This window comes from Rattus norvegicus, chromosome 8 (assembly GCF_021556685.1).
Source record: "Rattus norvegicus strain SHRSP/BbbUtx chromosome 8, alternate assembly SHRSP_T2T, whole genome shotgun sequence".
Lineage (NCBI taxonomy): Eukaryota > Metazoa > Chordata > Mammalia > Rodentia > Muridae > Rattus > Rattus norvegicus.
The window spans coordinates 40,394,337-40,412,429 of record NC_141541.1 but is presented as its reverse complement, the minus strand read 5'-3'; the positions used below and the strand labels follow the sequence as shown (position 1 = coordinate 40,412,429).

The 18,093-nt window shown below is 39.9% G+C and overlaps 2 protein-coding genes across 2 annotated transcripts; both read left to right on the top strand.

Annotated features, from left to right (window-relative positions):
* Positions 1-351: 351 nt before the first annotated feature.
* Pate6l (prostate and testis expressed 6 like) lies at positions 352-2,939 on the top strand. The gene is given in 3 exon segments (NM_001260483.2): positions 352-462; positions 690-815; positions 2,054-2,939. Coding segments are annotated over 3 exon segments (321 nt in total). The 5' UTR covers positions 352-413; the 3' UTR covers positions 2,200-2,939.
* Positions 2,940-7,542: 4,603 nt separating this feature from the next.
* Positions 7,543-8,911, top strand: Pate7 (prostate and testis expressed 7). Its single transcript, NM_001108758.1, is given in 3 exon segments — positions 7,543-7,622; positions 8,249-8,377; positions 8,717-8,911. Coding segments are annotated over 3 exon segments (330 nt in total). The 5' UTR covers positions 7,543-7,570; the 3' UTR covers positions 8,866-8,911.
* Positions 8,912-18,093: the final 9,182 nt, after the last annotated feature.

The following is an 18,093-nucleotide window of genomic DNA, read 5'->3' as shown; positions in this document are numbered from 1 at the left end:
TCTAGGAACCAAGAGATCCATTCTTGTGCAGCTCTCTGGTGCTGCATTTTAGGTTTGATAAAAGACTTCTTCCAAATCTTTTCCTTGCCTAGATGCTGGTAGCATAAAGAAAAGCATAGAAAAGTCCACTGTGCTGCTGATGGTAAGATTACCTTGTGAGTCATGCATCTTTAGCGCCACCTGAAGCAATGAAATAAAAGAGAGGAATAAAAAATTAAGGGAGGTAGATTTGGTATGTTACCAGTGTGGGAGGAGCTTACTTTGAGATTTGCTTCTGAGAAATCTAATACACACTCTTCTTTGTACATGCCTGCATGGATTATAAATTCACTAGAGACTGGTCTTTTCTCTGAGTCATTGCTTCTCATCAGCTGACTGGTACTAACACAGCTGGAAGAATCTGCTTAGGAGAAATGGAAAACCTACTGAAGCTGTGCCTCTTTCTTCTCTGCTTTGAAACAGGTATTGCCTGCAGGTTGCTCCCTTATCTGCTGTACGAAGAAAAGTAAATTAGCTCTTATTCCCCACTCCTCTGTCTGCGGTGTTGGGACATGTTGACTGGAGCATATCTGTAAGCCAAAATATTGGTGCAGCCAAGCTATCCAGAGGTCAGATGATCTATGTTGTCTTTGAGAAAGAACAGTGACAGTGATGATACCCTCCTCCTCTCATCAGTCTTTACACTTTAGGCTTCCCTGTACAGTGTGTGAAATGTAATTCTTACAAGAACGGAAAATGTGCTGGAAGTCAGCAGACGTGCACTACAAGAGCTGGTGAAATGTGTATGATACGCAGAACCTGGTATGCATCTGAAAGTAAGTATGTGTTCTCTGCTCTGGAGAATATCTATTTCTCCTTCAGGATTCTAAGTACCCTATCTAAGATTCTGGACTTGAAGAAAAAGAATCAACTGATGTCCAGTTATTACATGGAACCATGTGCTACCATCAACATTTGGAGACTGATAAAGCAAAGGTGAACAGGGCTTCTCTCAGCCATTACACTGATATGGTCACCAGTCTTCTGATTCTCAACATCTCTCCTATTTATGGTCTGCCACAATTACTTTTCCATACCCATGGCAAAACACCATGACCAAGACTTCTTATCAAAGAAATACTTAATTTGGGGTTAGCTGAAGGTTCCTGAGAGGTAAAGTACCATCATGGGGGGAAACATAGCAGGAAGGCAGAAATGGGGCTGGGAGACTAGCTAGTAGTTTATATCCTGTAACACACCATGAGGCAGAAAGAGAGAAAGACTGTGAGACAATGAGTTGCTGGCTTTTGAAACCTCAAACCCCACTCCCCAGTTAGATGCCTCATCCAAGAAGGGGGACAAAAAAGTTAAATATTCAAGGTTATGAGGGTCATTCTTATTCAAGCCATTACATGGTCCAAAGACTATAAACAATCAAGTAGTTAAAAGTGTCATTTCTTACAATCTGTCTTGGTGGCTTTCACGTTCTAATGTTTGTTGAACTTCATTCTTAGCCTAGAGTCACATACTCTGGAAAAGTTTTCCTTATCTAAAGAATACCTTGGTGCTTTCTCAGACTTTCTGCTTCATCTATTTCCTGGTGCACATTTTAGTAATCCTTATTATCATTTCATACTGAGGGATAATATGACATTGTTCTCTACCTACTGTCTTGCCCACCACTGAGTCTGGACACCAACACTGTTGAACAAGTCCTTCATGCCTGTCTACATGAAAGGGAGAGGATGTTATGTGATTCATCATCCAGAAACTTAATCTCACCACTAAGTGCATGCTTCTACTAGTAAAGGCTCATGGGGTAAAGAATTTTTAAGATGTGTCTTAGGAGCAGGTGGAACAATGGTCAGAGAGGAACAATATAGATAATAGCTGCTACCAAAGAACATTCTTTTAATGAGTCATTTAGTCTAAATGTACATAGATATGAGGTTGTATTCTGGCTCTTCCAAACTCATATGAGTGTGTGTGTGTGTGTGTGTGTGTGTGTGTGTGTGTGTGTGTGTGTATACATACATATATATGTGTGTGTATATTTTTTTTTCTTCTTCCACAGTTAATAAACTGCTACATGCTGAGACTACGTGCATGGGATCCTGTAAAATAGAAGAAAAAACGTCTGGATATCTAACAATACATACCTACTGCTGTGATTTTACAGATTTCTGCAATGACATCGGTTTTCCAATCGTAATGACTTAGCATAAGCTAGTTTCAGTCGTTCTCATCAGTCCTTTCCTTTTCATTTGGTCTAAATTTTCTTACATTGACCTCTATTTTTACTCTGGATTATAGATTTTTCTGGTAATCAGTATTGTATAAGTCACAGAACCCAGGGACATTCTTTGCTCTTCTGAATGTATATTTGATCATATAGTCTAATTCTTATGCTTGGCATCCCTAGCCTTATTACCACGAGTATAGCTGAATCTTGATTTCTATTAATGCATTTATCACCTCAGTGTGTATGGCTAAGATAAGTAAATGAGTTAAAAGGTGTAAACTGTCAGGAAGACTATGAACATTCCAAGCATCCTTTGTATACTATGTACTTTATGAAGTTAGAATTTTCTACATTGTGACTTATACTTCCAGGATATAATTTAAAGGAGGTAAGATTGTTTTGTATTCTGTTTTGGCCCTTCACTGTCTTGTCCCATGTCTATAGGCCTGTGATAAGGCTAAATTTCAAGACAGCAAAAGGCCATGGCACACCAAAACTGCTCACCTACTGGTATCCTGAAAGTAGCAAGACAGAGTTAGGACCAGAGCAAGATACGAAAAACACTCAGTGGCTTATGCTCATTAAGTAGGCTAAAAAGAAAGGTGTCTGAATGAGCTTGTTTCCATGAATGTCAAAATAACAGTGCTATAAGGCCATAGTCCAAGTTTCATCAAATTAAGAAAATCTCCACCTACTGTTTCTGTTATATTGTTGCCAGAAAATAAATACACTAAGCATCCCTTATTCTTTGGAAGATGTTCTTTCTGAGCATGTAGAATATAAATGAAATGTTGTTTACTCCCACCTGTTTTAGGAAGATGATACTACACTAAGTTGCCTTTGTGTCCCTTTGTGTGAAGGAATTGTTTCTAAATCTTCATTTCCTTCCCCCATCTAAGCCCAGACTCCTTGCAATTATACTTTCATTTCTTTAATATGATACATTTTCAGTGCTCAACACTGACTGGAATCACATTTTTTCTGTATGTTTATAATATGCTCATAAATCATAAAGTCATCAACCTTTTAGTTAACACACACAGGATTTATTAAACTTTTCTCAGCTATAGACTGTAATTCTCCTTTACTAGCTGAATCATCATTTTTAAGGATCCTGAGTAGAGAAGGGGAAAGTACTTCTGTGAAGTACTTAGTCATAAATGGAATACCTAGGTCACAAGCCCTTCTTCCAAAACTCACTGACCACCGCAGAAGAGGTGGTAGAAATATTGAAAGAGAAAGAAGTGGTGTGGTCCTGGAGAAAAATTGTTTATTGGACATGACAGGTACATTGTACCCATTGACTCATAGCAGTTGTGGTTCCCTACACAAGATTAGAGCAAAAGCTGCACAGAAAAGAAAGAGATTATTTTAGCTTCTAGTATTAGACAGAGTCCATCGTGACTGAGAAAGCATTCAAAAAGGAAACAAAACATTGGCAAGAACAAGAGGCTGTCTGATCATATTTTCAGCTATACATAGGAAACAGAGAGAACAGGAAGTACGGGCAGGCTATAAAACTTAAGGCCACCCTAATGGCATACTTGCTTTTGTGAGGTTCTATTTCCAAAAAGTCCTACTCTGTTCTCATAAAGCATCCACAACTGTGAATAGTGGTTTCAGCACACATGAGCTATGTGGGACATTTATCATCAAAACCACCATACTGTGCCCCTGTCCCTCACAATCTATAGCCAATATATTATGTGAAATACATTTAGTCCCACTTCAAAGTCCCCATAGTCTTTAACAATCTTTACCATTTATACAAAGTCTCTTCTTAAGGCAATATGTTAACTATACCCTTCTTGTAAAACACACAAAATCCTAAATTACATAATCCCAACATGCAGTGGCACAAAGTAGTCACTCTCATCCAAAAAGGTGAGAAAAAGGTGCAGAATGAGGAGCAGAATACAAGCAAAACCCAGCAAGGAAGATACTATGTGCTGCAGTTTCATTATCAGTAACTGGAGCTTCAGTTGCAAATGGATTACATGTCTATCCCTCCAGATTCACTGATGGCAACATACAACAATCTTAAACTGATTGCACTCCTTGTATGCAGCTTTCCTTCGCAAATGTCTCATGTCTCTGGTATCTCCAACATCTTGGGAATTCTGTCAAAATTCTGCTTTTACATTCATAGCTTGATACAAGAGTCTCTGAAGGCCATGGTATCATAAGCTTTGTGCTGCCCTTGATCTCTTCTTTTATTATGTAAAGATCAGTGAATGTGCAAAGAAGGGGAGAAATTGTGAGAAGAAAGGATGTACACATGAAAGTGATTTCTTATTGTCACACAAAAACATGTTTAGCGCAAATTACATGTGCATGACTGTTCCATCCAGTAGCAGATACCATCTGGGAAGACCTTTCACTTAGATTAACATGAAAAGACTAGAAAGGGCTTGCGACACCATAGAAAACTAGATCACTTAGTATGGTAAAAGAAATTCTCTGCTGCAGGACAGACAATAAAAAGGTGATATAAATGAAACCACCAAATAATTGGGGAGACAGAGTCACAACAGAATACCTCTTGTTACTAAATAAAGCTTCAAGCATCAGGACTAGAGAAAATTATATTGTGGGGAAAGTGGGAAATAGCATCTCAAATGCAGCATGAAATTGTCTAAGGAGAAGAACATGAGGCTCCTCTGGAATCAAAACACAGGCTAGAAAAAAAGAACTAAGAACAAAATACTGCTATGGAAAACAAAATTTTTAAGAGTCAATAGTAAGAAACATATGCAATTATTTCAATGTTAAAAATACACCTCCTTTTAGAAATGCTGGAGTTGAAAAAAGATTGCAAAAGCAGTAGAGAAGCAGCCATGAATTCCAGATGTAATGTTTTTCTGTTTCTGATACTGTATGTTGGTTTTGGTATTTCGAAAAACTAATGAGCTCTCAGTAACTTAGTTTATCATCGTCATCATTGTCGTCACCACCACCACCACCACCACCACCACCATCATCATCATCCTCAACATCACCTTTATGTGTGTGCATGTACATGTCATGTACATTCCATGACAGATTTCAAAAGTCACTTCTCTAATTCCTCAGTGATTTCCAAGAACCAAACCTTGTCCTCGGGTTTGGGCAGTATGTGCTGAGCTGTCTCACTGACTCTAATTGACCTATCTTTGCTAAAGAAAAAATTCAAGACTAGGTTACATCTGATTGAGTTGTTGGTCACATGGGAATCCCCAAACAACCGAGTCTGCTTTCAAGGGTCTAAGTTGCTCCCCACAAACTGACAGCAAAGTCGCATTGCAAAAGATAATAGCTATACAATTATTAAACTTAGAAGTCAATCTGGTGCTTACATAGAATCTTGACCTCAATATTCTAGTATCTTTGGTACAGGAAGGTACTCCACATGCTACTAGAGGGAAATACAAATATCATAAATATCAATCCATCTACAAAACCTTTCATATACAATGTTGTTCCTGCCTGTGAGATATGCTAAAGCAATGGTGCCATAAAACTTTGAGTTACCAACCAATATTTGGTTTGATTTAAAACTCACTCCATGAGTTGGGATTCACATCTGACATTACTTGGATGATCAAGAATCAGAAACTCAGTAGCCAAAGAACCTAGAATAAAACCAAATACTACTCTTCTAAAACAAACAAAAAACAAACAATAAAATGACTCCTAATGAAATTTTACTATACTCATATCAGAGCCTTGCTCATCCATTATCAGAGATGCTTTCTCCTGCAGCAGATGACAATATATAGATACCCGCAACTAGATATTATGCAGAGAGTGAGAGACCTTGAAATAATCATCATACCTAAATGGGAAATTTCTATCATTTCCCTACCCTCATGGCTCAAAGAACCCTACAGAGGAGACAGGAAAAAAGTGTAAGAGCCAACAGAAATAGAGGATAACAAGAAAACAACATAATCGAGCCTCATATGAATTCACAAACTGAATCAACATCCCAGAGCATGAACAAGTCTTACATGTTATATGCATATATATTCAATGACTGAATAATAAGTCAAACCAAGTATCTGAGATGACAGAGACAGCAGTTAGGTAGTGGTCATAGTAAAGCCACTGCTTCTCAACCTGACACAACTGTCTTCTAAATCCACAGTAATTCAAATCACTGATAGTACAATTTTTCCAGAGTATTTAGACCATCTATAAATCAGAACCTGAGGACACTGAGACACTTTCACCCTAAAAAGGATCATGACTGGGATTGTGGTAACATATTCCTTATCTTTACTTCTTTAGTGATTCTCCAAATACAAGAAGTTCATGGTGCTAGAAAAGAGTTCATCTTCACAAGGTGTTTTATCCAATTCAACAATGAAACATTCTAAAGGCATCACATGATGGACTCTGTGTTAGCTACTCAGTTATCACAGGGGTGAACAGTACAGAAAAACACTAAAGCTTCAGAATGAGACAGGTATGTCAAGGTTTAAAAGAACAATGATGGATGGGGAAATAAGAACCTGTCAGCAACCTCCCAGGCATAAGGGTAGAATAAAGGTGTTGAAATCTCTTATCTCACTCCTGCTCACATTACAGAACAACATAACCCTACATTTTCCTGTCAAGTTTAGAAAGGACTGCAATAGAACCTTTTCTTTGAGATGTATCTGAAAGTAGCTTTGAGCATAAATAGTAATACTCCTCAGATAGCGTTTATCCAGTGTTTAAAATTCTTACTCTAAGAATATGGGCCCACATTGGAAGGCAAGAGAACTTGTGAGCTTCTGGGGCCATCGTTTCTCCCTGTAGTATGATATCCAACCCTGTTTATTTCTCAAAAAATCTGATCCCAGTGAAACACTGCCTTTATTTTTAAATTGTACCATTGTTAAAACTTAGTTAAGACTTTGTGTATTAAATCCCTCATGACTTTATACATGGAATCTCTTGTGGCAGAAGTTCACCTTGTGGTGACTCTCCACTTTCTTCTTTCTAGGTGATCACTCTCTGCTGTGATTGGGAAAAGAGGTTATTTACATATCTTTTCAAGAAGCCCCATATAGACTGGGGCTTTCAAGCTACATATTTTACATACCATACATAAAAATTCCTGTGATGATATTGGTTCTTTGATTATTTTACAGTTTTGACAATCTTACCTCTGAGGAAGAACAAGGGGGAAAAATTCGTTACAGAAGAAAGATCTGGACAACTGCCAGATAATCATGATTTAGATTGGCATCTAGTTTTACCTTTCATGTTCATACTTGCCAATGAAGAGAGTTATGAAATAGTTGGCTACTTATTAGCCTGTGCTAGATCATCATCTAGTTCCATTTCTATTCTACACCTGCTGCAAGAATTAGAAGATCCTCAATGGGGAATGAACCAAAGCTGGGCATCATTCTGTTACTCTGTATGCAAACTGGTAAATATTGGGAAACCGGTTTCCTAGCAGCTAAGGAATCAGTTTAACTTGAACTCTGACATATTTTTAGTAAATCTTTTGTTTTGGGGCTCTATGGGCTTAAACGGGGATAATATCCAGTTTCACCAAGAGAGAAGCTTTAATCCTGGCCATTAGATTTCTGTTTTGCTTTTGTTTTTTGTTTTTTTTTTGCATGGATCTTCTTTAACTTACTCTTCTTCACTAGAGTCTTGACATAACATTGCGTCTTCTATATTTGCTAAAGTATGACTTAATCTGTCGAGTGAGGCATCCACAACTACCATAGTACTGCTACCTAATATGAAGCTTGAATTTTCCCCAACTCTGGCAACTCTGAGGAAACTCTCATCTTCATTCTACTACAGTAAATGTAGAAGTGTAAAAAACAAACTAAGTAGGGGTAGTTTCTTATGGAGAATCCTTCATCTTCCTGCCTACCAGTTTTGCCCTTGGCTTCTATAGGGAAAGAATTAGATCATCCATTTGTTTAAAACATGCTGCTACCTGAAATATATCTCTGTAAGGTAAAACCTTAATGAGGTCAAGCAGCCTGGGAGTTTGAGTACTTCTCTTTTCTTTCAAGTCTTTCTCTTTATTTCTTGCAGCTTTAGCGCTTCTGTGTAGAGAATGCACATCCTATTTACATCAGAAATGTCTACATGAAATGAAAACATGCACAGCCAAAGATGGTGAATCCTGTCTAACTGTTAGAGTGTGGAATATACCTTACAGTGGTAAGTAGTGTGTGAAGTTAATGTGGGAGGGACGGTGCCTCTTTCTCTTCAAGGCCTCAAATTTATTCTTATGGTATGGGAGCCATAAGAATAGAATCAGTTGAGCTCAAGATCTCCACAGAGCCTGGAAGACACCAAATGTTTATAAAGTACTTTGTGCCTTCCTGCATGAGAGGCAACAGTCACTGTTTGTTTCACTATTTACAGTGTAAAGACAGTGTAGGATTAATATTATAGAGAAATGGTTTGTCATTTAATATGATCTTGGTTTACTCTTACTTGGATTTGTGGCCTGCTTCATTCAAAACAATATATTAACTCTATTTTTGTCTCCCACAGAAGAGGTACCAAATGAAGCATACTCTAGATGCCAGAAAAACTGTACAACAGATGAATATTACTATGGTGATTATACAGTAATGATAAAATGTTGTGAGGCATATGACTTTTGTAATGATCTTCTTGTGCCAATTAGTGAATGGTCCTGAAGAACCTTCAGATTATCTTATGGCTTCCTCCAGTCTTCCTCATCTTATTTTTTCAAATAAAGTCAAATAAATGATGTAGTTGTTTATGATTTAAATAATAAAACACAGATGAACCCCAACCAAAGCAAAGAATGTATTTTTAAACAGGATTTTTCATATGCAATTCAACAAGTATAATATTTATATTGTACTTCTAAAATTAAGATAATTTGAAATTTTCTGTAAAGCAGATGTTGAATTAAAAAGCAATATTACCACTCTGAAATAAAATATTTTAATAAAGTTTTTAAAAAGGTTAGTCCTATCATCTACAGAGAGCTAATTTGTTCTTTGCTTGCTGAAAAACAATAGCAAATACCAAGAAAGCACAGGAAGAGTATAAAAAAGAAGTTAGTTTTTCTTTATTGTTTTTCAGTAGTTAAAATCCATGATTTTAGATTTTTTTATGGCAAACTGAATTTATTCAACTTCTTTGAGCTTACACTTAACTGACAAAATTATACCACTAGATTTTATATTAGTAATTAAAATGAAAATATTTTAGTATGCTTTCAATATACTGATTTTCATGTAGCTGATTTATAACTTAATGTATGATAGTACAGAGTATGTATATGTTTGTATATTACATATTATTTTATTCATTAAAAGCAGTCAATTATAATTTGAACAGTTAGAATCACATATATCAAATTTCAAGTAATCAAGCCTAACCTACAGAATGTGAATTGTAGAGGAATTGCCAGTATTATACTGCTCCATGGTCATGTCTATAAGGTATTTTCTTGACTAGTGATTGTTACAAAAGGGTATCACATTGGATAGTGTCATCCCTGACCAGGTGGTCCTAAGGAAGCTGTCTGAGTAAGTCATAGGGAACAAACCAAAAGCAATATTCCTCCATGGTTGCTTTCTCTGTCTCTGTTTGAATTCCTGCCATGCCTTGTCTCAGTGATAGACAGTGCTTGGGACATATAAGACAAACGAACATTCATTTTATTTCTATTTTTTATTCTACAGATTTTATTCACCTCCCTAATCCACCCCAGGGAGTTCCACATCCCATAGGCCCTCCCCTCCCCCTAAACTCACCCGCACTCCATCTCCACAGGATGTTTCTCATCCCACACACCCACCAGACCTCTAAACTTCCTGGGGCCTCCAGTCTCTTGATGGTTAGGTTCCTCTTCTCTGACTGAACCCAGACCCAGGAGTCCTCTACTGTATATGTTGGAGGCCTCATCTCAGCTGGTGTATGCTGCCTGATTGGTGATCCTGTGCCTAAAAGATCTCAGGGGTCCAGGTTAATTGAGACTGCTGGTCTTACTACAGGGTTTCCCTCCTCCTTAGCTTCCTTCAGCTTTTCCCTAATTCAACCAGAGGGGTCAGCAGCTTCTGTTGGTTGGGTGCATATATCTGAATCTGACTCTTTCAGCTGCTTGTTGGGTCCTTGGGAGAGGAGTCATGATAGGTCCATTTTTGTGAACGACCCATAGCTTCAGTAATGGTGTAAGATCTTGGGGCCTACCCTTGAGCTGGAACCCCCTTTGGGCCTGCTGCTGGACCTTCTTTCCCTCCAGTTTTTCTAAATTTCCATTCCTGCACTTCTTTCAGACAGGAAGAATTATGGGTCAGAGCTTTGGCTGTGGGATAGCAACCCCACCACTCACTTGATACCCTGCCTTTCTGCTGTAGGTGGATTCAATAAGTTCCCTCTCCCCACTGTAGGACGTTTCATCTAAGGTGTGCCCATTTCAATTCTGAGAGTCTCACTTTCCAGGCGTCTCATACATTCTATAGGATCCTCCAAACCTCCTTTTTAGAGGGTCCTCCAAACCTCCTTCCTCCCAAGGTCACCTACTTCCATTCTTTCTGCTGTCACTCTGGGCTTCAGTCCTTTTCCTCCACCCAATACCAGATTACGTTCCCTTACCCCCCAATCCCATCTCCTATCCCTCCCCTGTCCCTCACTCCCCTCCCCCCTTATGGTTCCTTTCTTCTACCTCCCAAATGGAACTGAGGCATCCTCACTTGGGCCTTTCAGCTTGTTGACCTTTTGTAGTTCTATGGACTGTATCTTTGGTATTCCATACATTTTGGCTACTATCCATTTATTAGTGAGAACATACTGTGCATGTCATTTTGGGTGGGGGTTACCTCACTCAGGATGACATTTTCTAGTTCCATCCATTTGCCTGCAAAACTTAGGATGTCCTCATTCTTAATAGCTGGTAGTATTCCACTGTGTAGATGCACCACATTTTCTGCATCCATTCTTCTGTCGTGGGGCACCTGGGTTATTTCCAGCTTCGGGCTGTCATAAATAAGGCTGCTATGAACATAGTGGAGCACGTGTCTTTTTTATATGTTGGAGCATCTTTTGGGTATATGCCCAAGAGTGGTATTGCTGGGTCTTTAGGTAGGTCTATTTACAATTTTCTGAGGAACCTCCAAGTTGATTTCCAGAGTGGTGTACAAGTTTGCAATCCCATGGGCAATGGAGGAGTGTTCATCTTTCTCTACATCCTCGTCAACATGTGTTGTTACTTGATATTGTAATGTTAGGCATTGTGATTGGTATAAGGTGAAATCTCAAGGTCATTTTGATTTGCATTTCTCTGATAACTAAGGACTTTGAACAATTCTTTAGGTGTTTCTCAGCCATTCAAGATCCCTCTATTGTGAATTCATGGTTTAGTTCTATACCCCATTTTTTGATTGGTTTGTCTGGTTTTTTAGTGTTAAGCTTTTTGAGTTCTTTATATATTTTGGATATTAGCCCTCTATCGCAGGTGGGGTTAGTGAGGATTTTTTTCCCAATCCATAGATGCCAATTTGTCTTATTAACTATGTCCTTTGTCTTACAGAAACTTTCCACTTTCATGAGTTCCCATTTATCAGTTCTTGATCATAGAACATGAGCCATAGGAGTTGTGTTTAGAAAATTTCTCCCTGTGCCAATGAATTCAAGGCTCTTTCCCACTTTCTCTTCTATTGAATTCAGTATATCTAGTTTTATGTTGAGATCCTTAATCCACTTGGACTTGATCTTTGTGCATGGTGACAAATGTGGGTCTATTTTCATTTTTCTACATACAGACAGCCAGTTAGACCAGCACCATTCATTGAAGATGCTTTCTTTTTTCCATTGTATATTTTTGGCTTCTTTGTCAAAAATCAAGTGTGTGTAAGTGTGTGGTTTTATTTCAGAGTCTTCGACTCTACTTCATTGATCAACCTGTCTGTCTCTGTACTGGTACCATGAAGTTTTTATCACTATTACTCTATAGTAGAGCTTGAGGTCAGGGATGGTGATCCTGCAGCAATTCTTTTATTGTTAAGAAGTGTTTTTGTTATTCTGGGGTTTTTGCCTTTCCAGATTAATTTGAGAGTTGCTTTTTTTATGACTTTGAAGAATTGTATTGGAATTTTGATAGAGATTGCATTGAATCTATAGATTGAATTTGGTAGGATGGTCATTTTTACTGTGGTAATTCTGTCAATCCATGAGCATGGGAGATCTCTCCATTTTCTGAGATCTTCGATTTCTTTCTTGAGAAACTTGAAGTTCTTATCATAAAAACCTTTCACTCCATTGGTTAGAGTTACCCCAAGATATTTTATATTATCAGTGGCTACTGTTAAGGGAATTGTTTCCCTGATTTCTTTCTCAGCCTGTTTATCATTTGTATAAAGGAAGGCTACTGATTTATTTGAGTTAATTTTATATCCAGACAGTTTGCTGAAGTTGTTTATTACCTGGAGAAGGTCTCTGGTAGAATTTCATATCATCTGCAAATAGTGATACCTTTAACTCTTCTTTGCCAATTTGTATCCTTTCATCTCTTTTTTGTCTTATTGTTCTAGATAGCACTTCAAGTACTATATTGAATAGATATTGGGAGAGTGTACAGCCTCATCTCATCCCAGATTTTAGTGGGATTACTTCAAGTATCTCTCCATTAAATTTGATATTGGTTGTTGGTCTGCAGTAAATTGCTTTTATTATGTTTTGATATGAACCTTGAATTCCTGATCCCGCCAATAGTTTTAAGATGAAGGGGTGTCATATTTTGTCAAATGTTTTTTACACATCTAAGGAGATGATCATGTGATTTTTTTTCTTTGAGTTTGTTTATATGGTAGGTTACATTAATGGATTTTCATATATTAACCCAACCTTGCATCCCAGAGTTGAAGCCTACTTGATCATGATTAATGATGGTGTTGATCTGTTCTTGGTTTCAGTTTGCAAGAATTTTATTGAGTATTTTGCATCAATATTAATAAACAAGATTAGTCTGAAGTTCTCTTTTTTGGGTAAGGTCCTTGTGTGGTTTAGGTATCAGAGTAATTATGGCTTCATATAATGAATTAGGTAGTGTTCCTTCTGTTTCTATTTTTATGGAATAGTTTAAGGAACATTGCTATCAGGTCTTCTTTAAAGGGAATTTTTTAATGAGTTCTTCTATTTCCTTATGGGATATGGACCTGTTTAGAAAGTTTACCTGCTCTTGATTTAACTATGGTATGTGGTATCTGTCTAGAAAACCATTCATTTCATCTAGATTTTCCACTTCTGTTGAGTATAAGTTTTGTAATGAAAGACCACCAGGGTGGGGAAGACCCCCACTCAAATCTCGACATGATGCAAACCCCCAAGAACTCAAGAGAAACCGGTCTTGATGTAATAAACAAGAGGTGTATTTGAGGAACCAGAGCTCTGGGGACGACACATCTCATGCAGGAGACAGAGGAGTTGATCCCGAGCCCAATTAGGGGAAGGTATTTATAGGGAAAATTACATACGTAGTTGGCAACAGTTACACAACACAATTTCATTGGTTTGTAACTTGGGCTCAGTTCAACTCTAGGCCACCCTGCTTTGGGGGCAAGCTGACCCTAGTTCTTATTTTTCTCAGGACTGTCAAGTCAGGCCTTATCAAGGCCAGATGGTTTGTGGTGGCTATAGCCAGGCACATCCCCAAAACATGTTATGTTATTCTTTGCTGTGAGGTGTATTTGTCCTCACAGCAGGGTCAGTGGGGGATAGTTTAAAATCTTTATTCTTTCATTCCCCACTTCTGCTTGTGACTAGTTCTAATCTTAGAGCTCAGGGCCTTCTTCAATTTTTCCCCTAAGGTCTTCTGAAGCATGATATTGTTGGTGAAGCATTAAAATCTGTACTGCACTAGCTCTTTTTCTAATAAAGGCTATTAACTTATTAAAAATACAGAGTTCAAATGTCAAAAGTAACAAGAGAATAACTACAGGTCCTAGGAGCATGGAAATTAGTCTTACATCCCCAAGCAGAGCAGTATAAGCTTTCTAAGCCCCACAACGCTGGATGGTAGCCCAGTCTTGGCCATCTCAGTGGCAAATGTAAAATACCAGTCTCCCCAATTGGCACCTTGCTTCTGGACTTCTGTATCCGAACTTGCCCCCAGGTGAAATCTCTTTGGGACTTCTAAGGGCATACTTTGAGGATCTGTGTCAGGAATGTCCCAGGTGTCCAGCCCAGCTACTAACTTACAAAAGTGAGGGGTGAGAGTGGGCCACCATGTATATGGTGGGGTCACTTTGGAGATGGACCAAATTACCTCCCCGGCCTGGGAGGAAACTTGTCAAATCAGTTTCTGGGGGATATGGGAATTATAAGTGCTTACAACAGAGATGAAGCTTAAGAGGATTAGCAGTCTTTTCTAACTTCCATTCATTTCTGAGAACATCTGGTGCTGTCTTCAAATGGGAGGCATGGACCCATACAACAATCCCATCTACCTTAACAGCAGTGGGAGTGGTTAACAGTACTAGGTAGGGTTCTTTCCAGTGAGGTTCTAAATTCTCAGCCTGGTGTCACTGGACCAGGACTGTGTCTCCCGCTGGGAACTGGTGAGGTACCCTGGACTTCCCATCTTGTAGGCATCCTTCACTTGGCTCCAAATTCCACTTTGGACTGTTTCTAAAGTCTTTAAATGAGCAAACAGGGTTTTAGGAAAAGCCTCAGGGTAGGGGGCCCTGCCCAATTCAAGGGGGGCTCCCATACATAATCTCATAAGGTGTTAGGCTAAAAGGGTCAGGAGTGTTCCGTCCACGGAACAAAGCAAAAGGAAGGACAGTCCAGACTCCCCCGCCGGTCTCTAAGGCCAATTTTGTCAAGGTCTCTTTTAGAGTTTTATTTATCTTTTTTACCTACCCTGAACTCTGTAGTCTCTTCAGGAGCATGGGTAAGGCTGAATCTGGAAGGGGCATTTTTTGCTCTGAAGAGAGCAAAAGGGAAAGAGTGCCACCCAGTCTGTGCCAGTCTCCATGGTCAATTTGGTCAGGGTCTCTTTTAGAATTTTATTTATTCTCTCTACCTGTCCTGAACTTTGAGGTCTGTAGGTGTAATATTTTTTAATTGACCTCTAAATACCTGGCCACACCCTGGCTTACCTTGACAACAAAAGCAGGGCCATGGTCTGACCTATTAACCTGGGCACTCCAAACAGGGGGAAGATTTCTTCCAGTATCTACTTGATGACTACCAAGGCCGTCTCTTGCTTGGTGGGGAAAGCTTCTACCTATTCCTAGTATCTATAAACACTAGGAGGTATTTGAAACCATATTTTCCTGATTTTATCTCTGTGAAGTCCACTTCTCAGTAGGATCTAGGCCATTCCCCACAGAGCCTCCTGCCAGAGTCAACTTTCCTGAAAACAGTTACCTTTTGGCATGGTATACATCAGTGTACTATCTGTTCCACGAGACACTTGAGACCTGTGACATAATATTTAGTTTTTGAAGATGTCTGGATGAGTTTACTTACCCCTAAGTGAGTCCATTGATGCATTTGTTTTATCATGGCCTTTGCCTGTTTTTGTAGCAGGATCTTCTTTCCTGTTGAGGTGTACCAGAGTCTCTTCCTTGGCCTGGCTGGGTCATGGAGGGCCCTTAACAGAGCCAGAATCTCTTTTTTCTTGTCCTCAGATGTCAAATGGGCTGTAGCAAAGGCATACTTGCTGTCCACATAGATGTTAAGTCTCTTTCTCAGCTCAAGGGCTTTGGTGAGGGAAGCAAGCTCTACCCTCTGAGTAGAGGTGCCTTCTGGTAGGGCCTGAGCCCATATAACTCTGTTTCCATCCACCACTGCTGCCCCAGCCCATCTTTTTCCTTCTCTAAGAAGCTGCTCCCATCTATGAATCAGATGGCATCTACCCCCTCTGGTGGCTGGTCAGTCAGATCTTTATGCCACCCCCCCTGCTTTAGTGAGCACCTGCTGACAGTCATGAAGGGAGGGGGGGGTCTAGGTCAGGGTCTGGGAGCAGGGTTGTAGGGTTCAGACTCGTAGGGGCAGTCTGGGATCAGAAGGAACAAGTGGGATACCCGGCCCACGCCAAGGTCCACTGTTCTTCGGGTAGTCCGTGAGTATTGTTTGTTGCCGGTAGTCCCCTGTACTCAAGGTCTTTTGCTGGACACTAGCACAGAGTGTTGGGCCCCGTATTCACAAAACAACTGGGCAGGCTTCTCTTCTATCTTTGTGCATAGCCAGCACTCTAGGACCGAGAGGCTTGCCTTCGGGGATGCTGGAGAGACCCCTCTTGTTTTTCCTGGGGCAGTCCCTGACCCAGTGTCCTTTTTGTTTGCATTAGGCACACTGATCTTTTGTAGGGAGCTTCGAGGTCCCACACCCCGGGGATGTCGCCGGTTTCCGCCTTCTGCTCATTGAGAAAAACAAGTCCTTATTTGGCTGTTCCTGCTTGGCCTGGTCACTTCCGCATAGTACAACCAATCCGCTATCCCCACGTGGTTTGCCAGGATTGGCTATCACTAGCTATTTAAGTGTGGTGCAGGGATTTCCTAGGGTCAGAAGATTGTATCAAGGTTCCTGAGTAAAACTGCTTGAAGAAGATCTCCTCTGGTCACATCTTCCTTGCTGGTCGAGGTTGGACACGGCAATCTTTAGCCAGGAATTCTCTTCTGTTGCCAGGTACTGTCTTTCTAGGTTCCCTAACTACTGTGGCCAGTATATGTTCCTCTCTTATCTTTTATCTCTCTTTAGCTCTCTAGCTTCCTCTTCTTTTTGTCTTTTTTCTTCTCTAGCTTCCTGCTTTTTTTACCTTCTTTCATTTTTCTCTTCCTCAGTCTTTCTGTTATATCTTCTGCATCTTCCTCTACAGCTACTAGATGCTGTTCACTTATGTGTACAGACCATGAACCACACTTCAACCTTACTTTCTCTGTAACTTACAGTAACTCTCAGCAACTTAGCTTAACCCTTTAAATTTTTGTAACTTTTTTTATATCTTTTTTTTTACCTTAGCCAGATTGGTGGGGCATTTTCCAGCCCCTTGGAGACCCACCCTTGGAGCCTGGCAGTAGACCTGGAGAACTCCCTACCTTCAGGAGTATTGAAGTCAACAGTCAGGAGTGGGGGTCTTCCATCCATGTCTGGAACATTTTTTCTGGCCTCTATTAGGATTCTGTCTTTCCTCAGTGGTAAAGAAAACCTGAAACAGTTACTAACAAGCATCTCAAGTGGGATTGTGAGAAAAGAAGAAGAGAATCTAGAGAATAGAGGTCCACTGAAGAGGACGAATAGCATTCAGTCACACAGCTAAACCAGGAGGCCTTTTTGGGACAAAAAGGTCGTCGTAAAAATCAGCACAAGCTTGTGCCTGTGAAACAGAAAGGTGAGCAGAGAGGCAGCTGATCTGTTACCGACTGTCTTTCTGGACTTAGATTTCCCCTCACAGAGTATCTCTCTTCAGTGTCAGCTTGGTGGCTTTGCCTCTCAAGAGAACCAGCCTCCAAATGTCACTAGGCTTCCAGTAAGAACTAATAGCAAAAGGATGAAGAGATGGTTAGGACCTGGGTGTTAGGTGCCAAGTGGCTGACATAAGAATTGTAACCGGTTCACCTGGGACTTTCAGGACCTCAGTAGCAGCCCTTTACCAAACTGTCTCACTTGGTTAAAGGCCCATGGAAAAGAAAAGATTAATACTGACCTTGGCCTCAGCCAAAGCCTGAATTATAAATTTTGACTGGCAAAACAAAGTTCTTCACAGTTTGTTGTAGATTCTTTTCGAAACTATTTTAGGGGCTTCCCTGCCCACAAACCTGGGGCATTTTGACCACAGGGGCAGGAACTGGCCGGTGAGGGGATAGGATGAAAGGCACTTTCCATGTAGACAGACTCTTCTCTTGGAATAGGGCCAGCGGATACCCTCTGGTTGGTTGGCACTGTTG